Consider the following 26,995-nt stretch of genomic DNA (forward strand, 5'->3'; position numbering starts at 1 on the left):
CGTGTCCACACACATTATACACACTAATAAAAAGTCAATTTTAGATCAAAAGATGTTTATAATCTGTTTTTCCTTGTCATAGAAAGCACATTACAAGCCAGGTGGTGGTGGTGGCGCACACCTTTAATCCTGGTACCGGGGAGGCAGAGGCAGGTGGATCTCTACAGAGAGAGTTCTAGGACAGGCTCCAAAGCTACAGAGAAACCCTGTCTTGGAAAAAAAAAGCATATAACGTAAAAGTTGCTATGATAAGATGCATATGAAATGTGGGTAGTCTGATTCTATCTGTGTTTACATATCTGAAAGTATAAAGTAACAACAGTTCTGATCATATGAGAACTTTCACTTTCTTCCTTATTCACCTTTATGTTGAAATCTGTTAAGATAAATCAACCTTCCTTATTTTTTATTATTCTTTTTCTATTTTGTGTAACAAAAGCTAAAAAGTACACTCTTTCCCCTGGCATGTCCCTCCCTGCACAGACAATAGAGCTTTTGTCCCATCATTCACATATGTTTAGAATCAGGTATTGCATGGACAAGTTGGCAAAACACATCCAGGATGGAAATGTTACCTCATACCTGTTGGCTACTCATCTGGCCAGTCTGTCCCTGCTGGGCCCCTCAGCTCTGGCCCTCCACACTCCATTCACATCTTTGCACTTCCTTCTCCAATTCTGCAGAGCCTCTGGCTGTGAGGAGACAGGCATTTCTTTGGAAATGAAAAACTCAACATTGAACAGATATATTCCTGCTTCTTGACTTCCTGCTGGCAGGATTCCTGCAGCTTCACCTTCACCAGCAAAAAGAGGAGAGGAGGAGAGTTTAGTCTCACATCCCCCCAGCTACAGCCATGTTCTTGGATGTTCTCCCTCCTACTGCTGTTTTCTGTGCGGCCTTTTAATGTGTCAAAGTAGTAAAGGAGCAGAAAACGTAACTAGTCCTGGCTTGAGGACTACATGGCAACTACTCAGCCTTATTTTTTTCTCTGCAAAATTGGAATAAATAATAAACACTACTTCTGTGTCTTATGATTTTCAGAGATTACATGAGAAAATGAAGGGAAAGCTTTGAAAACATAAGTTGCAGTAAAAACATAAATGCCTATATTTTTCTGAATGTAGTGCTTTCAGATTTGTGTTATGCTCTTATGTCTACACACATGCTTCTACATCTGCTTGTTATGGGATAACAGTTTAATAGGAAGATAAGAGAGATTGAAAAACCTTGAAAGGCCACTTCCTAAAAACAACCTAAGAGAGCTGGAAAGGTGGCTCAGCACTTAAGAGCACTTGACTGCCCTTCTAGAAGACCCAGGTTCAATTCCCAGATGCCACATGGCAGCTCACAACTGTCTGCAACTCCAGTTCCAGGAGATCCTACAATGTCTTTTATCTCTAAAGGCAAACAGGCATTTATGAAGTACAGACAAACACGCAATCGAAGCGTGTATATGTAAAATAAGAATGTTAAAGCCTAGGGAAGGGAGAAGGGAGGGAGTCAGACTTGTCTTCACTTCATCTGCTTTGTTCTGTTGTTTCCCCAGTGAACACGCATTACTTTTTCTTTTTAGGTTAAGGAAACTAACACAGATTTTTAAATGGCTTAAGACAATATAGTCACCCCAGAAATAGTCATGTGAAGTCACGCACTCATAGGTCAACAGCTGGGGCAAACAGGGGATTTAGAAAGATAAGCAACTGGGAAAACAGTTTGATTGGCAAATTGGGACCGTGTTGTTAAAACTATTGGATGTCAGGCCAATAAGCTTTTAAGTGGTGGAAACCATTGAAGGGTCTTGAGCAAAGGAGTACTGTAATCAGTAATTTGATTCTCAGAACAGTGTTTTAGGAATAATGAATGTGGATGAGACAGCTCAGGCCTTGGCAGCCTGGAGTCCTGATAGTAACCCCCAGAATCCATGTAAAGGAGGAAACATGTATGTCATACACACACACACACTTTTTCATTCTTATTTTTGGCTTTATCCAGTTTACACATACTTTTTTGGAAAATAAATAATGCACAAGATGACTTGAAGAAGAAAGACAAAACTATATATAGTCAGTCATGGTGGTGACCTTGAGGCTTCAATGGGAAGAGCTTGAGTTCAAGGCCAGCCTGGGCTATGCAGGAAGCTCTGTCTCTAAATTAAGTTACTATTTTGTAGAAAGTGCTGTATTACATTTCCAGTTGGTTTGACAGAGATCTAAATGGAAAGAGAGTGGGACAGGAAGAACCGCAGTCGGGGCTGAGACAGGAGCAGCTTGTAAGGAAATAGTAATGGCATTGGGTTATAACCCCCATTCAGGTACTAATCCATAATGACATTCAGAAATGGTTAAGCAAACAAAGGAGAAGGGACAAATACTCCTTTTAGAAGAATTCTAATTATATATGTACATATATAATTTCATGAAATATATTTCATTAAAGTTTGTATTTGTAGAAAATGAGAGAAATAAAAATTACCATTGAAATATCGTAGTAACAATAACTGCTGCTAAGATTCACTGACTGCTAAATCTAGAGGGTAGCACTTTAAGCAGAACCAAGATATTTGAATAGGTATATGGCATGCTTAAGTATTAATTACTGTGGTAGTTTTAAATATGTATCCTCACTTTCTTTGATACTCCTCTCTTGAGGAGATGGAATCTAATTCTCTCCCCCTTGAATATGGTCTGGACTAAGTGACTTGTTTCTGATGAAGAGAAAACAATATGACTTAAATAACAATTTTACAATAGAGAGATCTGTCAAGTACCACCCTAAGTGATTAAGATTAATCCCACTGGCGATGAGACTTGTACTTCCATATCACCTCCATGTATCCTGCCCTACAATCTGTAACCTGAACTGGTTACAAGAAACATTAGGCAGGGGCTGGAGAAATGGCTCATCAGTTAAGATGAGTTAACTGAGGACCCAGATTCAATTCCCGGCCCCCACATGGTGGCCTAGAGCTATCTATAACTCCAGTTCAAGGGGCTCCAACACCCTCTTCTGGCCTCCTTGGGTACTGCATGCTCATTATGCACATAACATACACTCAGATGCAAAGGAATAAAATAAAACAAAGTTTTTTAAAAGAAACATTAGTCAAATTAAAAAGGCATTCTAGAAATTGCCTAACCAGGCATTTTCTTGACCTCAAAAATCAAGAAAAGGATCCTAGTACAAAAACTGTAGAAATTTCCATCAACTCTGTAGTTTAGTTAATAGCAATGTTCAGTATTAACTTCTTAGAGTTGATCATGTACCATAGTTAAACAAAATGTTACCATTAGGGGAAACTAGATGACGAACTCTCTGAATTACCCCAGCATATAATACAGCTTATTTCAGGGCTAGTGAAGATGGCTCAGCAGGGGAAGGCACTTGCTGCCAAGCCCGATGAGCTGAGTTTGACCTCCAGGATTTACGCGGTGGAAGGAGAGAACCAACTTCTTGGAAGTTGTCCTCTGTAGCACACTGCCTACCCCCATAAATAAATAAATGTAACTTTAAAACATTTTTAATTGTTTCAAAATGATTAAATTTAAAAATATCCCCATCACCATTTTTTAGGTGTTTGGCTAGAAAAGAAGATTGCTGTTAACAAGATAAAGATAACTAACAGGAAAAATGAAGACTATATGTAGCAGGTTCCAGACCGAAATTGGTTACACAGTCCATGAAACAAAAACTGAAAAGAAAATAGAGTTTCCAAAAAGATCTAATCAGCACTTGCAACAATTCTGAACCTGAGGAACAGTAACCTAGGAAAAGTCCATCAGCTCTGAAACAAAGTGAGCTGAGAAGTTCCTTCCTCCTGGTATGTGGTGTCTGCAGACAGCCTGTTGCCTATGGGGGTGCCCTAAGGGACCTTGAAGACAATTTTCTGTTGCCTAGTCATGCATCTGGTCTCAATGCTTTCCCTGGTGTAGGCTTCAGACAGTGATGCAGATGCCTTTGGGAAGGCCCAGGGCAAGTAGCCTGGGTTCACATTGTCTGGGTCATCATGTCTGTCCTCACCAAACTGCAGAATAAGGAGCGTGTGACTGAGGCCCCTCTTCAGGTTTAATTCAGATGAGCCTGAAGACATACTAGTCGAAAAGCAGCTCATCCCTAATTCTGTGGAGTCAAGTATATTCCAAGTTGCGTCCCCTAGACAAGGGGCAGGCCCTGTCCTCCCAAGGAATTCATGGTACTGCCCTATATCCTCCCAAATCATGTTCAGTGATAAATCTCACATCTTGTGACGAGGGGATAAAGGGACACTGGATTTTAACTAGGAGCTTGGCACTGGCCCCAAGAGTTAGCAGAGGGGCTGCAGAGATGACTTAGAACATACACTTATGGAGGGCCTGAGTTTGTTTCCCAGCACCCACATCAGGCACCTCTCAACTGCTTGTAACACCAGCTCCAAGGAGGTGCAGGGCCTCTGGCCTCCAACCTCCATAGGCACCTGCACCTGCATGTACACACGCACGCACGCACGCACACACACACACACACACACACACACACGCACGCACGCACGCACGCACGCACGCACGCACGCAGACCCAGGACTGTGTCAGGAGACTAACAGTGGGTAGCTCTAGATCAGTGGTTCTCAACCTCCCTAATGCTGCAATGTTGTGGTGACCCCCAACCATAAAATTACTTTCGTTACTACTTCAAAGCTATGATTTTGCTACTGTTATAAATCATAAATACCTGTGTTTTCCAATGGTCTTAAGCCCTGTGAAAGGATCATTCTGCCCCAAAGGGCTCGAGACCCACAGGTTGAGAATCACTGCTCTAGATGGTGGGGTTAAATGTAATTGTTTCTCCTTTCTTCTTATCTGGGCTTTTTAAGTGACTGTATAAGCTTAGGTACTTCTGCCAATGTCCTGTGATATCTAAGATGAAAACAAAGCATGTGTATCAGCTAAGTGCAGAGAAAGACTACCTTCTCTGCAGTGACAGAATGGAGTTTATATTCTCTCTCTCTCTCTCTCTCTCTCTCCCTCGTGTGTGTGTGTGTGTGTGTGTGTGTGTGTGTGTGTGTGTGTGTGTGTGTTAGCATGTGTGTAGTAGCCATGGAGGAGAGGAGCCACACAAAGAATTTTTTCCCTTCCTTAAGGCCATTTTGTCCTTGGACAAGGTTTGTTTGGTCCTGAACTTTCAGAGAGACTGGGGACATTTTTTTTTACACACATGCTAAGATTCTGAATCTTACTCCTTATTGAAAGTCTGGCCAGAGAGTCAAGCCTCTGGCATGAAGTCCAGGCTGCAGCCATGAGTGACTGGAGTCATTCTGGAGCTGCTTCAGGGTGCAGGCCATGGACCCAAGCAGGCAGCTGGTGTCAGCCATGGGCTAAGTAGAACTAGCGGCATTTAAGGTCACCTCTAGCAGCCGGCGCAGGCCTAGTCCAGATCCACCCATGTGTTCAGGGGAGGTGATTCAGAACGCTGGATAGCTCCCAGAGGAGCCCTGCCACCCTGGAGACCCATTTTGTTTGTTTGTTTGGACTTTTTTGAGACAGGGTTTCTCTGTGTCATCCTGGCTGTCCTAGAACTCACTCTGGCTGGCTTCGAACTCAGATCTGCCTGCCTCTGTCCCCTGAGTGGGATGCCCACATTATTAAGGCTCTGTGTTTATTAGAATTTGAGTAACCTTTCTCAACATGTCTCCCACTTCAAGGGCCTGGCCTCTTTCAAAGACTATCCCTGTGAGTACAATGGCTCTCTGCCTCAGCACCTTTCCTACCTTCCCCTGACTGAACTCTCTTTAGGTCACCACTCCTCCCAAAGTAAAGTAAGTTTTAGAGACATCATGCCATCTCCAGCATTGTGCTGTCCATGGCCAAAATCTGACACCAACATACTTCAAGGCAGTAGATCCTGTGGGAATGGGAGAACAAGCCCCTTGTCTAGTAACATCCCTGGTACCTTCTTCTTTAACCAGAGCATGAGGGAGGGCCACTAAGAGAGACACTGAGCACATTTCAAAGCCTGACAAAAAAGCTTGTTGTGGCTACCGCTGTAACTTGAGCAGGTCTGTTTAGAGACTTGGTTGGGGGAGGTATTGACACGGATGGGAGGAGCGTATCTAGCAGTAGATGCAGAAATGAAACAAGTGGGCCTGGGAACTCCCTGACTGCCCACCCCTACTCTCGAATGCACACGGCCCCAGAGCCCACAGGTGAGCAAACTGGGGGAGGACCGCCTCCCGCTCTCTAAGTGACACTGTGGGAGTGTGAGGGTGCGACAGGCGGGCAGAGTCCCAGACATTTACAGGACTTGATTTTGTAGTAGAAAGCTCTCCTTCTGCCTCCAGGTCTCTCCCACAGACAAGTGAATGCGCCAGCTAAGGAGGTAAGAGCAGAAGTCCTCCTGGGTTGAGGACAAGCAACGATGCTCAGGGAGCCTTTCCTCCCAACCAGTCACGCTCTGGCCCTGTGCAAGACCCTGTCCTCCTGAGACCTTGTTTTCTTCAACACTTTCAGGTTCTTGGATCTTTTAGTGAGGGAACTGTTATACCCCACGGTCACTGCCTACCTTCTACCTCAGTGAACGCGCTTGTCAAAGAAACTGCCATAATTACTGAATTAGTGTGCCCTACCCAGCAGCCAAGCACATGCAGACTGGCTCACACTCCCAACACCAACCAGCCACGGCAGCACAGGCGGGGTAGGGGGAGAGCATTTGCTGTTTCCTGGGATGTGAGTGGACCTGATGGAATTTAGGCTGAAATGACTAAGGCTGCTGTCTCCCAGTTGAAGTGCTTTTAGGTAGCACTACTGCAGATGGAGTCCCTGGCAGTGTAGTAACTGATAACTGGTAAAAAGAAATGTTCAATGGCCCTGGACCTGGGCTGTCCCTCAATTACCCCATCTTGCTTTTGGAAACAGCACATTCCAGTTTCCAAGAGGCTCTTACCATGAAGCTAAGCACAGGCTCTTTCAGCAAGTATTCATAGAGCAGATGAGGACTTTGCCCGATCCCAAGAGGTTTGTTTGTATTGGTTTTTGTTCAAGTAGAACAATCCTAATCTCAGCCAGAGCTCGCTTTCCGTCTGTTCTCAGGGCAAAGGCGCCCCTGTGTTTTCCTTCCTCATGGTGGATGCTCTGTACTCATTGTTTCATTTAGGAGCTGTGATTATGTGACCACAAACCTTACTAAATTGAATACAACCCTGAGCATTCAGAAGAAACAGTGCAGGACTCAAGGGAGGGAGCAGCTGTCTGGAAAGAAGGGCCCATGAATTCTAATCCCAAAACTGCCATCTGGCATTGACCTGGGACAACTCATTTGCTCTGCCCCGGAGCTCTTTCTGAAACTGGGCTAGAAGCCGAGCAGGCCTGGGCTGTCGGGATGAAGAGACCTGTCAGACCTCGGTTGGTGCTGTTCACAGCATGCCAAGACCCACGACCAGAGGATGTATGCTCTCCTGGAGGGTTCTTGAAGGTTTCTACTTAGCCCTCCTCACTAGTGCTGAGCTCCCAAGAGGTCCCTGCCTGACTGGTGAGCATGCTTGTGATCCTGGGTTACCCAAAAGCACTGTGAACGGACAGTTCAAAGCAGCCATCTCTGTCCCCTCCAAGGGCTTTTGGTGGCTTTTATTTCAAGCTGGTTGTCCACTCCTCTGAAAACAAGAATTGAGACGTAAGCCAGTGTGGCAGCACAATCTGTGATCCCAGCACTTGGTGATTGGTCCCCAAGAGAGGCTGATCTAGAGCTAAATTGATACCTTAACCATGAACATTATAAGCATTTTAGTTATTAATTTTATGTTCTATCTGTCCACCATATACATGTCTAGTGCCCCAGGGGGCCAGAGAAGGTATCAGATCCCCTGGTACTGCAGTGATAGATGGTTGTGAGCTACCATGTGGTTGCTGGGAATTAAACCCAGGTCCTCTGGAAAAGCAGTCAGTACTCTTAACCACTAAGCCATCTCTGCAGCCCACTTCTGAGGGGTTTAGCTATGCCAAGCCTGCAGATAAGTGAGTGTTTGGGGATTAACTTCCTGGAAGGCAGTTTTCTAGCTCTTAGCTATAAGAAATGTCCTAAAAGGATGCACATTTGTTACAACATTTGTCTAGGACACCACTAGTCAAGGCCCTGGCTACCAGCCTTTGCCACCATCTTACAAATAGACTCTCGCCTTACCTTGCATGATTTGTCTGCTATCAGATTATAGCCCATAATTCTCTGTTCTAGGTGCTGGGAAGGCACCTTGGAGAATGACACCGTCCTCACCTTTGGGAACATTTATTAAACAAATAACTTGTACAAATAATCATGTAATAAAAGGTGTTAAGTGCATGAAGAAATGAGGAGGGAGGGTATTGTAAGTGTGTGTCACAGAAATGTCCAACCTAGCCTGGCTTCCGTGGGATAACGAGTCAGTCGAGGCTGAGGATGAAAGATCTGAGAAGAGCAGTATGAGGTGCCCGGCCGGGAATAAGGCTGGAGACACCAAAGTGCAGCCCGGAAGAGTGGATCCAGGGCTGAGGAGCCCGAAGAGAAAGTGAGCATTGCTCTTTAGCCCCCCACCATTCTCAGCCCATCTGAGTCATTACTTCAAAAGGAGAGAGGTGAGCAGGGGTGGGGAAAGCCCACTCAAACTGTGGTGTGGAGAGCCCTGGTCCTAGCTTGGGAAGCATTCGAGTGGAGTGGGCCAGCTCTGAGGAAGGAGGCAGTTAGACATACCAGGCACTTAACGTCCCTGCAAATCCTCTCTGCATGTTTTCCCGTGACTTTGAACTGTTTATTAACACACAACAGAAGCCATTTTGCTATTTAAATGGCTCCTCTGGGAACTCCATGCCACACCCACCCCTCCTGAGGTGGATTGAAAAAACCATCAGCTTTCAATATTTTGTACTTGAATTTCAAAACTAAATTACATTACTACACACGGTGAGACGGCGCCATTGCCTGTTCCTATCTGTGAGCTCCAGGCATGGCAAGGCTGATAACATCAGTGTGTTAAAGCAGCTCGATCCACACAATTTGCCTCGGGCTGGAGCTGGGCCAGAGGTAATCAGAGTGGGGGTGCAAAACTCTCAGCATCCGGAGCACCCCAGGGTCTACTGTAGGTAGGTACAGGGGTTTGGAGTATCATTTCTTCTATCTGTAAAGAGAGAAGCTGTCTTAACGGGCCTAGATGTAACAAGCTGAAATTACTCTCTGAAACACAGAATCACACAAAAGCACGAGTAACGGTGGGCTCAAAAGGTTTTCTCTGGAGTCAAGATGGACAAGGGCAAGAAAAGAGTGGAAACCATAATACGTAAAGATAGTCTCCTATGGTCTAAGACTTCTAAATTTTTATTTTATGTATATGGATGTTTTACCTGTGTGTGTCTGTGTGCTAGAGATATACAGTGCCCATGAAGGCCAGAAGAGGACTTCAAATCTCCTAGAACTGGAGTTACAAATAGTTGTGTGTCCTCCAGAGCAGGCAGGCAGGAATCAGCTAATGCTCTAACCACGGAGCAGTCTCTCCAGCCTGTTTTTGTGGTATTTTTGAGACAGGGTCTCACTCTGTAGCCTCGACTTCTATCCTGTCTCAGCCTCTCCAATGCTGGGAGTTGTACATTTAAAAACCAAAGTGCTTACATTTACATTTGCCCGTTTAAAAACCAGAGTGCTTCTGGAAATAAACATTCTGTGCCTCCTTGAAGTCCATCTGTGAAGGTCTCATAACCAGAGTTCTCACTAAAATCAGGTTGTAGAGTGGGCAGAGGAAGTATTGTTTCCCTGCCAGGGAACATAGTAACTTTTGGAGTCTCTGTCCTAATTGTAACCAAGATTCAATTCTACAGAACAAGCATTCCTCTCATAGCAGAAAGTCTTCAGATTATTGAGTTATTCCAAATGCATCAAATGTCATAATACATTCATTCAACTTTGGAAGCATTTACAGCCCAATTTTTATAAATAGCAAATACAAGCTGTTCATGTCCAAAACATGATTTTTTTCCCAGATGCATTTGCTCCTCAAGGTCAAGGTTTGGGAAGAAATTCAGCCTCAGTGAAGTTATCAGTCCTCTGCCATAGCTCAAGCCTGCCTCCCCTCACCCCGCCTCCCCTCACCCTGCTGCCTCCCCTCACCCCGCCTCCCCTCACCCTGCTGCCTCCCCTCACCCTGCCGCCTTCCCACTCACCCTTGGATTCAGTGTCTAGATGGAGAATCAGAAGGGCAAACATGTACCCTAGCTTTAGCTGTGTAGTCTAAATTTCTCTGGCCACAGTGGGGAAATGTTGCTTACTGACTCCATCTCCACCTCTGAAGACAAATTAATAAAGTCATGATAGTTTTTTACATTTGTGCTTATTGAAGGTCTTAAAAGTAAGAAATTATGATAACCACATACCAGAGCATAGCTTTCCAGACTGAGCCTCCCTGTGGTTGTTTATAATTGCTGGAGCAGGTGTTCCCAGTTACTGAGTGTTTCTGTGTCTGTCCTGACTTCCCAGAGTACTCTTGAAGTCTGTGCTGGTCCCTGTCTCAAGAACTAGCAGCTCAGACCATTGCTGGCTGCTGGCTGCTTTCTGCTGTATGCTGGGGAGCATGGAACAGGCCATCAGGGGACTGCGGTGCATCCAGAATTGAGTCAAATACCTATGCTTGCTCTCACCTCTAGACTGACCAGAGCCTGCTCAGCCTCCCTTCCTAAGTCCACACTTCCTAAGAAACAGCAGAACCTGCCATGGTTGAACATGCCTCCTCAAGGGCATCCCCCTGAGAAGCTTCAAGCCTTGCAGGGCTCAGGGCCATAGTTATCGAGAATGAAATAAAGTTTTTGTGGGATGTCGCAAGCCTGAGAATGGTGTGTTGTGACTTCTCTCTCTGGGCATCTTCAGACAAGTGGCCCTCCTCTTTACCAGTCTCTCCTGTCATTATGGCAAAAGCCCTCCCTGCAGGACTCTGGTTCTGGCTCCTCTCTATCCACCATTATTCTTCTCAAAACCCAGATGCTCTTGTCACCAGCCTCTCCCTGGTCCGCCCCTTGTGTGTTGATGTTCTTCTGGTTGCTTCTTTCTCTACTCCTTCAAATGTTAAACACGCAGACTCTCCTGCATGGTCGTCAACACGACCTCTGGTCTTTCTTCTTATCCTGTAGCATTGAATTCTCTGTCACCCAAGTCATCAGGGAAACTGGTAATCCTCCCATAGCTCAGCCTCATCCGCAGTCCCAGCTATAAGCCCAGCAGCTTCCCTCCACCCTCTTCAACCTGCGGACACGCCTTGCTCAGGCTCTTGATCTCTTCTCTAGGCTCTGCCTCCAGCTCAGCCACCCTCACTAGTTCCTCACGCTGCTCTGCCCACAGCAGTCTGCAGGACTGAAGGATCCCTTAACCCCCTTCCCATCCTTTCCCCACCTAATGTGCCTTTTCCTTGTGTACGGTCTCCCCTCCCCCCACCCCCATCTCGAGGTATTGACTGCTTTGATGGAGGCAACATTTCCTTCCCGAAGAGAGTTCATTCAGTGGGAACTTAGTGGTGAAAAGGTGAAAATGTCATCCTCTCAGAAGGCAGGTTGAGCATAAAAGGCCTGATTGGACTAGGTGCCAGCTCCAGGTGATGACTTTGGAAGACAAGTCCCACAGCCCTGTAAGCTCTGACATGGCTTTAATTTTGTGATCTTGTCTGATTCCTCTGGAGGCAAAGACTGAGGTATGAAAAAATAAACAAATTAGGTTCAAATCGCCTTCAAGGTATGACTTTGAGCACTTCCTACAACCTAATACTTTACTTTTAAAATAGGAATGATAGGTCTTACTCGAATTAGGATTAACTGAGATAGAGGTAAAGCCTCTAGCACTGTGGCTGTACATATAGCCATATGGTAATGTCATAATAGTAACTAAAGGATGCATTGGCTTCTGGAAGAACCATGCCTGGGACAAATAATTCTGAACAACTCTGCACATGGCCTGGCCAGAAAGCTGCCTCGCCAACACAAGTTTAAGTGGTCCCTCCACCTGCTCTGTGAATGATTGTCCCCTCTTACCACTAGCCAGATTAAGATAGGGATACAGGAATCTTTAGGAGACTGTCTGGGGATAGTGTGTGTATGAGGGGCCTGACCTAGAGCCCTGCCATAAAAGTATAACCCGTGTACTAACATTGCCATCGCCTGGGGTCTCAGATGATCTGTGCACATGTTTGTTACTGGCCTAGGATAACAGGGATGTGGACTTCACAGGGTGCCAAACCTGTCCAGAAGAGGTGAGTTTTGCATAGCTGGAGTGTGGTAGAGGATTGGGGGCCAGGGCAAAGACATCCTCTGAGGTGTGGTTAACTGTACAAAAGTTTAGGGATTGCACATGTTTTTCTCTCATGATTCCTTCCCTGTGGGTATCCTGGGCATGAGGTTGTACCCTTGAATTATTCACTCAGTGTCACATCAGCCAGGGAGTGATGGATGAGCCAGAATAAGCTACAGTCCACCTTGAATGGGAGGAGACCCCAGGACAAACAATCTGAGTGGAAGTGGATTATTTTCCTTGAGAGATGCATAACTAACTACCAACATGTAACCTGGCTGTCCTGGAACCAGCTCTGTAGACCAGGTCAGCCTTGAACTCACAGAGATCACCCTACCCTGCCCCTGCTCCTGCCTCCTGAGTGCTGGGATTAAAGGTGTGCACCACCGTGCCTGGCTCTTACCCCACCTCTAAAGTACTCTTGGTGGGAATATAGAGCTCAGTGGTAGAGAGCTTACCCAGCATGTCCAAGGCCCTGAGTTTGATTTCCAGAACCACCAAACACAGGATAGCAGAGAAGGGAGGGAAAGAGGAGAGAAAAGAATGAACAGAAAGAAATGAATAAGTCAATAAATCGTCTTCATGGCAAAAACCAGGGCTCAGCCTTGTCACTCCAGCAGACAGCATGCCCTACCCATTGCTGTTGTTTGAAAATGTCATTCTTAAACAGTCATTGAAATGAGGGATGAAAGAAGAGGAAGAGCAAGAAGAAGAGGAGAAGATTAATAATAGAGCATTGGGCCAAAGTTACGCTTTAGAGCTGTGAGTTGTCTTTATGAGTGAAGACGTAGTGAGCTTTAAAAGTCAGAAAAGGCATAAAGGAAAGCAAGGGCAGGGCTAGGAGGCACCACGGGAGAATCCACTGATCCCACGCTTCCACTTTGCTATCTACTGGGGACAAGCAGCTCCTTATCCTTCCAATGCCGCAGGGGCGGCGGGGAGCTGCTCTGGGCAGCCATCCCATGGATTCTGCCAGACTATTACTTTTAGTCCTTGGAAGTCAGAACAAGATTCGTGAACAGAGCAGGCCAGACTCAGTTCTTAAATAACTGAACCATATAAAGCAAGATGGTGCATGCCTATAATCTCAACACGCATGAAGCTGAGGCAGGAAGATTACTAGGAGGCCAAGGCCAAGTCTTACACAGCAAGACACTGTCAAGGAGGAGGAAGAGGAGGAGAAGAGGAAGGAAGATAGTCAACAACAACAAAACCCTCTTTAGGGTTGGGGATTTAGCGCAGTGGTTGAGTGCTTGCTAGGGCCCTGCATTCAGTCCTCAGCTCTGGAAAAGAATGAACGAGTGAGATTTAGGGCCAAGCTCCAGGTGAGGGTCCTCCAGTGATTCTGTCAGACGCATGTCAGTGTCTGCTGGCATTCCTCTTGCTTTAGCTTCACCACCTCCAGCCTAAGCCCCTCCGTGTGCCATCTCTGAGAAGTGTCTTTTGTGTGTCCTCTTGTCTTACCTTGAAGAACCAGAACCCACATCCTGGAATGAAACGGAAAGATACTCTCATCTCCAAACCCCAAGTCCCCTCCAGCTCTCTTGGGCTTAGAATCGATTCCCTTCTATGAAAAATTTCGTTCCCTCAAAAGTCTGTGTTGGCTGAATCTGAATTTTAAAAAGAGGAGAAACTATTTATTCCTTTACTGCCCACCCTGACACCACCTTCTGCCTAGGTCCTGCTGGTGATGTGCATTTGTTTAAGTATACGTACCATAACATTTACCATTTTAACCCATTGTTGATTTTTTTTATTCAGGGTTTCTCTGTGTAGCTTTGGAGGCTGTCCTGGAACTCGCTCTGTAGATCAGGCTGGCCTTGAACTCACAGAGATCCACCTGCCTCCCAAGTGCCAGTATTAAAGGCATGCGCCACCACCATCCCCCTGTTGATCTTTTTTTAAGGGATGTTGTGCCTATACTTGCTTAATTAAATGAGGTGACCTTTCTCTAAAGAGGTTGGAATGGTGGGTGGGGTGGGAATAAACAGAATTCAAAGACCTCGTAGATCTCAGGAGAGCATAAGCTGGCCCAGGGCAAGGAGGGAGCCTCCTCAGTATGTGGGCAGGGCCGAGCTAAACCAGGCTTCCCGGAAGGACCAAGAGCTCTAAGCACTCGGCCTTACCTCCTGGCCTTTATCCCCAGGCTTCCCCCAAACCAAAACTGCTGAACTCAAGCATTTGTCCCATCTCCCAAACAAGGGCTCTTAGGTCCCAGGTTTCTAGTGGGTGTTGCATGATTTTCCGCCCCCTGGGGAGACATAATGTCTATACAGCCAGCTAGAGAAGGCACTGACACACCAAAATCCAACTTGGTGAATCAGAGCCTTTATTGGGATTCCAGGAAATTGGGTATGTTCCAGACAGCTGCACCACTGAGGCAACCCGTCCCAGTCAGCTGTTTCCTCACAGACTGGTGATTGGAATCTTGGGAATGGGGTTATAGGGAGGCGTGGGGAAGGGTGAAGGCCTGATGAACATCATAACTCCCTTCTCCCTCCATGAGGGATTGTTACTAGACTCCCATCCCTCCTGTGGGTCTTGTGAAGGTCATCACAGATGCTCTGAGTGGTGATGCTCATGTCCAAGCTGGAGGGAACAGCTTCCCTCCAGTAGGGAGAATGAGTGTCTGAGAATCTGTCTGGAAGACATACAGCCTAACTATGAAGAACAGGATGCTACATCTTTAGAATACACTGGCTGACTGCGGAGGTGGCTCAGCAGGTAAAGTGCTTGCTACACAGGCATAAGATCCTGAGTTTGCATCCCCAGCACCCACATGAATGACAACCGGGCCTGTGATGCCACCACTTGGTTGAGGAAACGAGCAACTCCCAGCAAAAACTGGCTACCTAAACTAGCTAAGTTGGTGAGCTGTGGGTTTATCCAAAGACCATTCCTCAATGTGTAAGGTAGAAAGTGATCCCCTGATGGCTCCATATTTATGTATACACATGTGTACCCACACCTGCGTACATATGTGTGCCTTCACAGAAACATTCATGCATGGAAAGTATACACACAAAAATAAATCCCCTGACCCCAGACTTCGTTTTTCTTTCAAATGTCCACCCTGGAGCTGAAAACTAAGGTGTAAAAAACCTGAACATGGCAATTCATGGATGTAATTCAAGTACTTGATGGGGGAAGGCATGAGCATCAGAAGTTCAAGGCCATTCTTAGCTGCACAGTGAGTTTGACACCAGCATGGGCTACATGGAACCCTGTCTCAAAAAATGAGGAAAGAAAGGAGGCTAGAGATACAGCTCAGGGGTTAAGAGCACTGGCTGCTCTTCCAGAGGACCCAGGTCTGGTTCCCAGCACCCACGGGGCTGCTCACAACCATCTTTTTTCTAGCTCCAGGGCATCTGTTGCCCTCTTCCGGCTTCCCTGGGCACCAGGCTTATATGTGGCACACAGAAACTCATCCACACACATAATTTATTTTAATTTAAAAGGAGCGAAAGGGGAGAGTGTGGAGGTGAGATGACCAGTGGGTAAAGGTGCCTGTGGCATGAGCCCCATGACCTGAGTTTAATCCTCAGAGCCCACATGAAGGTGAAAAGAGAGAAACGGTTCCACAAAGTTGTCTCCTGGCCTCCATGTGTGTACACTCACACATTATACACGTGCATGCATAATTTATTTTAACGTAGGAACTGCCACACAAGCTTAAATAACTTCCTGGTCAGTCTGCTCAGCTCTCCTGGCCTCAGTCTGAAAGCAAGGGAGATGCTTGGTGAGGTTGGCCTGGTGGCTCTGCCATTTCCAGGGCTCCCATAGCTGGCTTGCTGAGCCGAGCAAGGACCCAATAAGCACGGTGCTATGACCAGCTACTGGGCGGTCCTGGTGATCCCTTAGGCCTCCCCAAACTTGAGTGTGACAAAACTGTCCCTTTTGTTCCCCATTGGTAGCCTCAAGTCAGGAATATTTTATCTGGCAGGTGATCCCAGGGGAAATTCTATCCCTTGAAAGAGGGTTCCCCAGAGGAACACAGGAACATGAGAGCTGGAGCTCTCTGAAGATGATGGATAGGCTTGGTGGCCTGGAATTCCCTGGCACACAGTGTGAAATAAAATATTAAAATCCAACCATATTCTCACTCATGACGAGGAGCACCGAAAATTGGAAAAATCCTTTGGGAAAATGGTTTGTAATATATGTATCAAGAATCTTAAAAACATTCATGCTTTTGATTTTGTGATTTTCCTTTATTTATGAAATGGTTCCAAATGGATTTTAGTGTGGCATCATTTGCAATAGTGAAAAATTGAAAACATCCTGAATGTCAACCTGAAGGATTGCAAAGTTATTTTACCTCTCCCTGTGGATATTTATGCAGCCATTAAACTGATAGTAGCAAAGGCAATTTTAGAGTATGGAGAACTAATTATGTTGTGGTACTAATTTGCATGTATGTGTATGTGTACACATATATGTGTATGTGTGCATGGCTGCGCATGTGGATGCTGGAGGCTGATGTCAGGTTTCTTGTGTCACTCTTCACTGAACCTGGAGCCCCCAGAGCCCCGCTGTCTTCCCTTTTCAGGCCTTGGTTGCAGGCATGTGCTGCCATGCCTTGCTTTTCATGTGGGTACTGGGGATCCAACCTTAGGTCCTCACACTCGCACAGCAAGTGAGCACTTCACCCATGGGGCCATCTCCAGTCCCCTGATACTAATTCTTAAAAATACAGAATAAGCCAGGTATGGCAGCACGTGCCAGTAATCCTAGCACGCTGTTGATGGATATGAGTGGATCCTGGGTTTGAGGTCAGCCTGGGCTACAGAGTAAGGTTCAGACTAGTCTAATCTACAGAGCAAGAGCCTATCTCAATAAACCAATAACCAAAATAAAATAACATGCAGAATAGGTCTGCCACGAGCAGTGGTAGCACACACCTTTAATCCTAGCACCCAGGAGGCAAAAGCAGGTGGATCTCTGTAAATTCAAAGTCAGCCTGGTCTACAGAATGAGTTCCAAGACAGGCTCCAAAGCTTCAGAGAAACCCTGTCTCATAAAACCAAAAAAAAAAAAAGAATAGGCCTGGTAGGAGGCCTGAGTTTGGTGCCAGCCTGTCTCAATAAAACAATAGTAACAATGGCAATCAGAATAGGAGATACCATGTGCTTTTCTTTTTAGGTTTTTTTAAATGTGTGTGTGCATGGGCATGCATGTGTATCCATGTGCCTGTGAAGGCTGGAAGACGATGTTGGATCCCCAGGAGCTGGAGTTACAGAAGTTACTGAACCACCAATGAATGTGAGTTCTGGGAACCAAACACTGGTCTTCTGCAAGAGCAGCAGACATGCTTGACCACTGAGAAATCCGGCCCATCCATGTTTTTCTTTAAATGTGCTATGCATGTGTATTACTTTGTACTTTCTGGTTATAGAAACAAAATTCAACTGAAGTTAGTTTACCCAAACAAGGAACTAGTCTATAAGGACACTAGAATTTCTTTAGAGCTTTCTTTTTCTTCTATTTGTGGTATTGGGGGTTTTACCCAGGATTTTGCGCATACTTAAGTGCTCTACCACAAAGCAACACCCCCTCACCCGAACACTACTATGGTTTTGCAGTGAAGTGCTGAAAAGCAGGACAGCTCTGGAAAGAGCCTGACCTGGTGAGCTCTTCCCAACTCCCCTTTACACGAGCTTTGCTCTGCGTCCCTGTCCACAGGCCTCTCTGTTAATCCCAGTTCTCAGGGAAACTGCCCAGCTCTGTTTGATCCAAGCATATAACCAGAGAGGTGGGACCACACAGAATCAGCCCATCCGGTGCCCTCTTCCAGCTTGAAGAGAAGAGGAAATTCCAGAGAAGTACTAGCTGTGGTGTGCACAAAAGACCAATATACGAGACAGTAACAGGTACTACCTCAAAGTGGCAAGATAAAAGTAATTTTTAAAAGCTGAGCATTGGTGCCAGAGGGATGACTCAGTGGTTAAAAGCACTGGCTGCTCTTCCAGAGGTCCCAGGTTTGATTCCCAGCATCCACATGGTGATTCATAACTGTCTACTCCAGTCCTAGGGAATCCAGTCCCCTCTTCCGGCCTCTGCAGACATCAGGCACAAATGTGGCTCATAGATTTAGATGCAGACCAAGCACCCATGGACATGGAACGGAGGGAAGGAGGGAGGAAGGGAGGGAAAGTTCAAATACACATTAATGACTTTATAGGAGGAAACTGCATTGGATTGCCACAGCTATTGGAAGGTACATTCGACTTGGAGTCAGCAGCACACCTCTATTTTGGTTCTCCAAATGACAGATAACATAAATACTAAGGCCTGGGCCTACAAGATGGCTCAGCTAGTAAAGGGACTTGCTACCAAGCTGGATGGCCTGAGTTTAACTCCTAGGACCTATAAGGTAGGAGAAGAGAACTGACTCCTGCAAGCTGTCCTCTGACCTGAACAGAGGACATGTGTATGTGTGTGCGTGCGTGCATGCGTGCGTGTGATTTTAAAGATACCAAGGTTTTCTAGTGCTGTGTTTGGTAGTGGACTGGGTAATTGAAAAAGACAGTGCACATAGTGGCACATGCATGTAGTCTCACTACTTGGGGCTGAGGCAGAATGATCATTGTGTATTTTTAGCCAGGCTGCTGGGATATAAAGCAATACCAAGCCAGTTAGACCTACCTATCTAGAACCTGTCTCAAAAAACAAACAAAAAGCAAAACAAAGCAAAAACAAAAAAACGCTGGGCATGGTGGTGCATAATACCCACACTTGGGAGGATCTCTGTGAGTTTGAGGTCAGCCTGGTCTACACAGCAAGTTCCAGGACAGCCAGGACTACACAGAGAAACCCTGTCCCCACCCAAAAAAGGAAAAAGAAAGAACACAAAACAAATCCCACCTCTTTTTTTTTTTTTTTTTGGTTTTACGAGACAGGGTTTCTCTGTATTGTTTTGGAGGCTGTCGGTCCTCGAACTCACAGAGATCTGCCTGCCTCTGCCTCCAGAGTGCTGGGGTTAAAGGCGTGCACCACCAACACCTGGCTCAAATCCCACCTCTTACTTACATGACAACCTGAGTTCCTAGACCTCAGATCTGACATGGGACTGCAAGTGCACATAGGCATGCATACATGCATGTGTGTGCGTGAATGCACGTGTGTCTGTGTGTGCGTGAATGCACGTGTCTTCCCACCCCCCAAGTACTCTGCACAAGAGAAGTATGCACTTCCTTCTGCATCCCTGCCAGTGTGTAGCCCAGCACTGGTCAGAGTGGGCAATGTGTTGATGTTGTTTGAATTGAGTGTTTTATAAGAGGAAAACCACGGGAGACTGGACACTTGTACTAGTAAGAGAAGCCTCCCTGAGCCAGGGGCTCTCTGCCCTCACCCCAGACTTAGACTTTATAAACCTCCAGCCTCAATGTTCCCCTGACCTTTGTAAGAGCCCCAAACATTGGAGACTTTCCTCCTTTCCCTGATTTTCCCTCCAGCTCTTCTTCAGAGACATTACCCCACAAAAAGTCTGTCTTTCCCTGTAAATGGGACCACCCAAAGACCTTCCTATGCCCCAGCCAGTTGCTTAGCTCTGAAGGGAGATGGGGAACAAAAGCAAGAGATAAGGCTTCTAGCAGTGGGAACTCAGTGAAGCTAATATGATTTTTGTTTTGGTTTGTGGTTTCTGGTGGTGGTGGTGGTGATTTGGGTTTTTTGTTTTGTTTTATTTTTTTGTTTTTTGGTTTTTTGTTTTTTTTTTGATACCTTTCCCTCTTAAACATCTCTTAATATTTCTTCTAGTAATACCCACTGCCAAGAGTTGTCTGTGTGGACAGTTATAGACCTGAACAAGGAGACTAAATGGACCGGAGAGATGGCTCAGAGGTTAAGAGCACTGACTGCTCTTCCAGAGGTCCTGAGTTCAATTCCCAGCAACCCCATGGTGGCTCACAACCATCTACAATTCAATCTGGTGCCCTCTTCTGGAGTGTAGACAGAACACTGTATATGTAATAAATAAACCTTTAAAAAAAAACAAGGAGACTAAAGCCACAGGTAGCTGTTGATCTGCTCTTTGGACAAATTGTGACAAGGACAGAGCTGGCTCTCTCCCATCAATACACCTACCTGTCAGAGAGAGTGGCCTGAGCCAAGGCCTCCCCTGATTTTCTATTTCTTATCAGCATTATCTCTGCTGAACCCAATGTCCTGATATTTTGTCTCTCTTCCTTTCTGATTTCACCCAAGGATACATGACTCTGTTCCAGAGGCAGCCGTTAGCATTCCCAACTCAGAACCTCTTTCTCCAGCTCCCTCTAAAGCTGGAGGAAAATTCGTTATGTGCTCTGTGAAGAAAGGTCAGATGGTGTTGCTATGTGCATCTTACTTCATTCTTCTTTAAGTTCATTTTGGTTCCCTTGTTCCTGAGAATTGCTGCTTGGAGATGAAGACAGAGGTTACAGTTCCCTGGGAGAAACTGAAGTGCTTGCTCCACCTGAACCGACCACGCTCAGTTCACAGAACATGCCCAGCATGCTCAGCACCTCGGAGAGCGCCTTCCATCCCTGAGCGGTCACACCGCTGAAAGGTGAAGTGTCAGCCAGCGTGATGTCCACTCTGACAGCTGCCACATCCTTTCCTTGGTGCTCACCTCTTTTTTTGTCCTTACAAGGCCTTTGGGATGAACTCCTCCAACTTCCCACTGACCTTTCTCACCCCAAAGGATCTGCATCTCCCCACATCAGCACCCCTGGCCCTTTCTGTAAAGAGCTCCCCTGGCTTTCTGCTCTAGGCTCCTCACTATACCCCATTACAATCTCTTTTTAGATACCTAACTCTTTCCTTTTACTGTAGGACAGTTGCCGTGTGTCCCCCAGCTCTAACCCTACAAATTTGAAGTTGTCATGCTTTCTTGTTTCTTCCCTTCTCCCATGAAGCTCCTTTGAAAGATCTACCACTGCCTCAGCTCCAGTGTCCTGCTCCCTCCAAACCCCTTCTAGCCTGACCTCTGTTCCTGTCCTTCAACTAAACCATGTATCCATTTCAATTTATAGTTGAAGAAACCAAATTACACCACTAGTATGGCTGAGCTGGGATCTGAGCCCAGGGACACTGCCTCTAGAGTCTTGTGTGTGTGTGTGTGTGTGTGTGTGTGTGTGTGTGTGTGTGTGTGTGTGTGTGTGTGTGTGTGTGTAAGAGAGAGAGACAGAGGCAGAGACTAAGAGAGAGTAGACAACTTTTGGGAGATGGTTCTCTCCTTCCACTGTGGGTTCCAAGAATGGAACTCGGGTTGTCAGAACCTCTTGCTAGCACTTTTGCCTGCTAAACCATCTCACTGGCGCCATGGCCTAACCCTTTTGCCACCACAGTGTCGTTTTCAGTCCGTGTGGCGGGGGCGGGACTGAGCAGGTAGTCTTCCTTTCAAACCGGATACAAATGTGGAGGTTTGCATGCAGGCTGATGAGTGGCCCCACAGAAGTCTGTCGGTGTCTCCTTAGCATTTTCCTTTCAAGCAAGGCCATTGGTTCCATCAGCTCCTCTTAGGACCCACGTGTCCTTTCTGTGTTTGTTCCTTTGTTGGGGGCGGGGAGACGGCACTGGATCCCTTGGAGCTGGAGTTGCAGGTGGTTGTGAACTGCCTGACATGGATATTGGCAGCTGACCTTAGGTCCTCTGCACCCCTGAGGCATCTCCCTAGCCCAAGTTTCCCTTTTGGTTTTTTTGGAGGTGGTGAGGGTGTTTGATTTTTTTGTTTTTGTTTTTTCATTTTGTTTTGTTTTGTTTTTGATACAAGGTTTCCATATAGCCCTGGCTATCCTGGAACTTGTTCTGTAGATCAGGCTGGCCTTGAACTCAGAGATCTTCCTGCCTCTGCCTCCCGATTAAAGGAATTTAAGGAGTGTGCTACCAGCTCAGTCTTCCTTATTTTTTAAAAACAAATAATTGAGCCAAGTGTTGGTGGCCTACGCCTTTAGTCCCAGCACTCAGGAGGCAGAGGCAGGTGAATTTCTGTGAGTTCGAGGCCAGCCTGGTCTTCAAGAGCAAGTGCCAGGGCAGCCTCCAGAGCTACACAGAGAAGCTTAAAAACAAACATAAAAACAAAAAAAAAAAAACCCCAAAGTATTGGTAGAGGGTAAGGAGATGGCTCATGGGCAAAACGTTTGCTGTACAAGCGTGTGTGCCTGGGTTCAGATTCCCGGCCCCGTGTAAGCTGAGCATGAATGACAGTGTGTGCCCGTAACCCCAGTGCTGGGGAAACGGTGGTGAGGAGAGGCAGCTCTCTGGGGCTCAGTGGCCAGCTAAGCTAGCCTAATTGCAGAGCTCAGGATCAGTGAGGAAGCAATAGGAGCAGCCACTCGACATGGCTCTGTCACCCTCTCTACAGGCACAAACATAGGACAGTGCACCCTGACACACGCATGCACACATAGGTACCCAGGATCCCACTAGCGTGTTTTCTGTACTCTCCGTAAAGCATCTTAAAAGGCGATTGGAGTAAATCAATGAGTTTTTAACATTTTATTTGTGTTACATTTGCTTGTGAGGGGTGGGGAGGTGCTGCAGTGCACGTGTGGAGCTGTCTTCCACCACGTGGGTCCCAGGGATTGTCAGCCTTGGTGGCAAACACCTTCACCTGCTGAGCCAGTCTCCCAGGGCTGTACTTAGTGGTTTTTTCTTAAGCAACAAAATGCTTTTGCTAACCTGAATCTTACAAAAAGGTTAATATAGAAGTGAACTAGCAATGGCTTCCTTTGATTGAAGGGAACCCAGGACCCTGGAACTACCATTCCTACACATACACCCCACTTACATTTCAGCCCCACCCAAAGCATGGGATTTGGGGAATACAGGCTAATGAAAATTGCTGGTCCACACTAGCTCTAAGGATGCTTTTGACTCTTTTGCTTCCTCTGGCTGTTTTGATGTTGTGCTGGCCATTAGCCTATAGCCTAGGGTATTAATCTTCTCTGCAGCCTTTGGAGGATTTGTTTGAATGGTTGTAGAGACGTGGCTTGTTGTTAGAGATGTATTTCAAGGTCTGTCTCTGCTGAGTGTTTATTAATAATCTTGTTAATCCCTGCTCTAGTTCCCGGATCTAGCTAACGCCTGTCGGAGGTCCTTGGGGGGCATTTTAAATTCTCTCTGATTCTTGGAGCCAGACGCTTCCTTCTGCCCAAGTCCTCTCTGCTACTTCAGCTCATGAATATTTTACATTTCATCTCTACGCAATGGTCATGGTGCACTGCCTGCCTGTCTCAGAGAAGACACTCTGAGTCTACAGCGTCTAATGGCACTGTGCCAGAGACCTTTGTAGTTGCCGCTTAAATGGCTTCAACCATGGACAGCGAGAGAGGAGCTGCTGGGTGGGGGACTTTGGCATGGAGCCTCTCAGCCTAAGCTTTGATCCTGTGGTTTCACTCAGGATCAAACACTAGCAGGCACTGCCAGTGGCCCGAGAGCTGTAACGGGGCCACTGGCCGGAGTAGCTCAACAGCTCCCCAGTCCCCATCCTAAATTCAGTCCCTCTGAGGGCTCTGCCTCACGTGTCACCACTGACACCTATCTGCCCTGGGGCACTATGCCTCAGCCCTGGTTGCCTGGGGTTTGTGTTCTCGAAAATCAACCGCAGGGAAAAGACTAAGCACTCATGTGCCAGGTAGAGTAGAGAGACCAAGGAACAGGAACATGATTAAAAGGCCACAGTTTAGAAGTCATAAAATGTCAATCCGGGCTGCAGGAGGCATCATTTCAGAAGTGTGGGGCCCAGGAGAGGAGACGAAGAGATGCAGATAGACACAGAAATAATCAGAGGCCAAAGATGGACCGAGAAAACAGCACCCTGAGGAAGCCTGTTCCAAGTGGGTGAGCTGTGTGTTTTACCCGACAAGTAAATAGTACAGAGACATGGAGCAGTGTGACCGAGGACCCTAGAAATGGACCAGATCCTCCCTGGATTGGTGCCACCAGCATGTTTACAGGGTTTTCATCTGAAAATCCCTCCCTTCGGATGTCTTAGGGGGCGAACTCACCCTGTGGCCCAAGAGTAATGTCAGAGTCCAGCCATCAAGTCTCTGTCTCCTCTATGAGTAGCAACTGAGAGGCCACTGGGGCCTCAGCGTGGATAAGGGCCATGCAGGCCAGCTTCTCCAAGGTGCAGTCTGAAAGGGATGTCCCAGGGAACTCTGTAGAGTGGGGGGATGAGACTGGGAAGGTTTGCCACTTGGGCAGTTATCTGAGATGCAGTGCTTCTGAGATACAGGTGCTGCTATACCCACCTGCCACACAGAGCTCCTGTCACCCTCTCACATTGCCTGTGGCTAAGGGGTAGGGACTGAGAGAGAGGGAGGTCCAGGCTCTTCCCTCAGGAACTTGAAATCACTGTGGCAAGCCAGCCCACCCAGGAACAGACAGGTCAAGACACCTAGCTTCTTCCCTGGCACTGTAATAAGTCAGTGTTCATGCCCACTGCTTTGTTTTTATTTTATTTTCATGTGTGCATGATGTGTTCGTGTGCATGCATTCATGTGTGAGAGAACAGGTGTGCTCGTGCCATGGGTACATGTGAAGGTCAGAGGATAGCTGAAAATAGAATCAGTCTTGGCATTCTACTGCTTTTTATTTTTCTCTGCTGCAAATGCCAGGTTAGCTAGACTGTGAGCTTCTAAAGAGCCTCCTGTTTCTCCTCTGTCACACCACAGGAACACTGGGCTTACAGACACTCAGTGGTCCCAGCTTTGCCTGAACTCTGGGGATCTGAACCCAGGTCCTCATTCTTGCACAGCAAACACTTTAGCCACCGAGCTGCTTCTCCAGACCTCACCTCATTTTAAATGGGTCACCAGGGGCTCCACAGATCCCTTGGACCTGATACTGGGGCCAGTCCTGGGGCATTCTTTCTATCTGCCTGTCTGCTTCCTGCATGTTCAAGGCCAAAACAGGCAGCATGGATTGCCAGCAGTCCTCACACCTTAGGTTGACCATTCTAATCCCTGGTTAAAGACAGCAGCACCCGCATTGCATTGGTCATCCCGATACCTAATTCAGAAACTCACAACCAGCCAACGTGCAGAGAATACGTGTCAGTGGAATGCCCAGCCACAAATTGAGCTTTTCCTCACTACCCCACAATGCTCAGGGGAACCGAGGAAGAGGGAGTAGGAAGATTATAAGAGCCAAAGGCCAGGGAGCACCAGACCGTAACAGTGTCTTCTGAGCTCATGAACTCACAGCAGCTGTGGTTACCTGCACAAGATTACAGAGGTCTAGTGAGTCGGTGTTCTGGTGGGAGTAGAGAGGGGCTCTTGATCCTGCACCCCTAACTGGGGAACTATGGAGAAGGTGGGTTAACTGTGCTCTAGTGGGCAGTCCCACATCCACAAGTGTAAGACTGGCACAAACTGAACTAAGTGTGACACAAAGTTGAGGAAGGGGTGAGGTAAGGGTGAATCTGGGAGGAATATGGATGAAAATGACCAAAATACATTATGTGAAATTCTCAAAGAATAAAAACTTCTTTAGGTTTATTTTATTTTACTGGTGTGGGTGTTTTATCTGAATGTGTGTACATGTACATGTGTGCCTGGTGCCACAGAGATCAGAAGGTGTGGCATCGGATCCCTGAATCAGAAGGTTGTCAACCTCCATGTGGGTTCTGGGAATCAAATCCAGGTCCTCTGCAAGAACAAGTGCTCTTAACTACTGAATCAGGTCTACAGGTCCAAGACTGAAAACATTTTAAAATAACAGTTGGTCATCCTAAGAGAAGCTCATTTTTAGCTTCCTCTAAAGTTGTGAATCTGACAGTTATGAAGAAAACATTGATAGCATCATTATGTGTTCCAGAAAAAGAATTACAACAAAACTCATGTTGGTATAATAGAGAAATGATTGTAAAAACAGTAGCATCTCAAATATAGATGCAAGTACTGCTTAACATGAATAAAATCTTTAATCTTCCCCACAAAAACAGAAGTTGGTCATCAGCTTCTCTGAATATAGATGATGTGAGACAGGGTGGGCCAGAGCCCTGGGCCTCCTACAGGGAGGGGTGCACTTTGGATAGGTGTCAAGGCTAGCTAAGGACTTAGGGCCGCATGGGGTCTAGCCTAGAGTTGGAGGCTAGTAAGAGCTAGTGCAAGGGAGGTTGCTAGGGCTGCACCCGGAATGGGTGCCTGCCTACCTTGTCATCAGCAGTGTGTGTTCTGCTTTTAGGACAGCACAAAACTACGTGGTCACCTGCAAGTTTGTCGTCTTATCTACCACCAAAGTGCAGAAAATAGGAGTCAGTGGAATGCCTAGGCACAGACGGAGACTTTATCACTACCCCACAATGCTCAGGGGCCACCGAGGAAGAGGGGGCAGGAAGATTATAAGAGCCAAAGGCCAGGGAGGACCAGACCAGCACATCCAGCCTCCCAGGGTGCACTCTTTAGGACTCTTTGGCCAGCTTAGAAGTTCTTATTCAGAATATCCCCTCCCCACCCCCATGCTTTTAGTCAGAGGCTGAAGTCTTGAGGTCTTGTCTGTATTGGCCAGGTGGTTGTCTGGACCCTGAAAAGAGGAAACAGAGAAAGAAGGACTCTCTCAGGGGAGTACCTGCTCTGGCCTTAGTCCACCCTTAAGCTCAGAGGGATATAGACAGACCCTTTTCCTAAGAAATGCGTAGAAAAGCGTGAGAGTCAGACAGCTCATGCGTGAACTTGTAGAGGAAGTCCTGTGGGTTTAGGGATGTTTGGACTTTCTGGAACAGCCTGGATTACGTGAGACCCTTGTTGGATGTGGG

The 26,995-nt window shown here is 46.6% G+C and overlaps 1 protein-coding gene across 6 annotated transcripts in view; it reads left to right on the top strand.

Annotated features, from left to right (window-relative positions):
- Nucleotides 1-26,995, top strand: part of Fam219a (family with sequence similarity 219 member A) — a 53,100-nt gene that overhangs the window by 19,196 nt on the left and 6,909 nt on the right. For 2 of the 6 annotated variants that reach the window (XM_040739991.1, XM_040739995.1), the window contains exon 2: nt 17,398-17,517. The exons of the other annotated variants lie outside the window; for them this stretch is intronic. In XM_040739991.1, coding sequence (XP_040595925.1) covers nt 17,512-17,517 — 6 coding nt within the window. In that variant the 5' untranslated portion in view covers nt 17,398-17,511. The remainder of the gene's footprint in view (nt 1-17,397; nt 17,518-26,995) is intronic. 6 annotated transcript variants of the gene reach the window in all.

The sequence above is a fragment of the Mesocricetus auratus genome, unplaced genomic scaffold, assembly GCF_017639785.1.
Source record: "Mesocricetus auratus isolate SY011 unplaced genomic scaffold, BCM_Maur_2.0 Super-Scaffold_6730, whole genome shotgun sequence".
Lineage (NCBI taxonomy): Eukaryota > Metazoa > Chordata > Mammalia > Rodentia > Cricetidae > Mesocricetus > Mesocricetus auratus.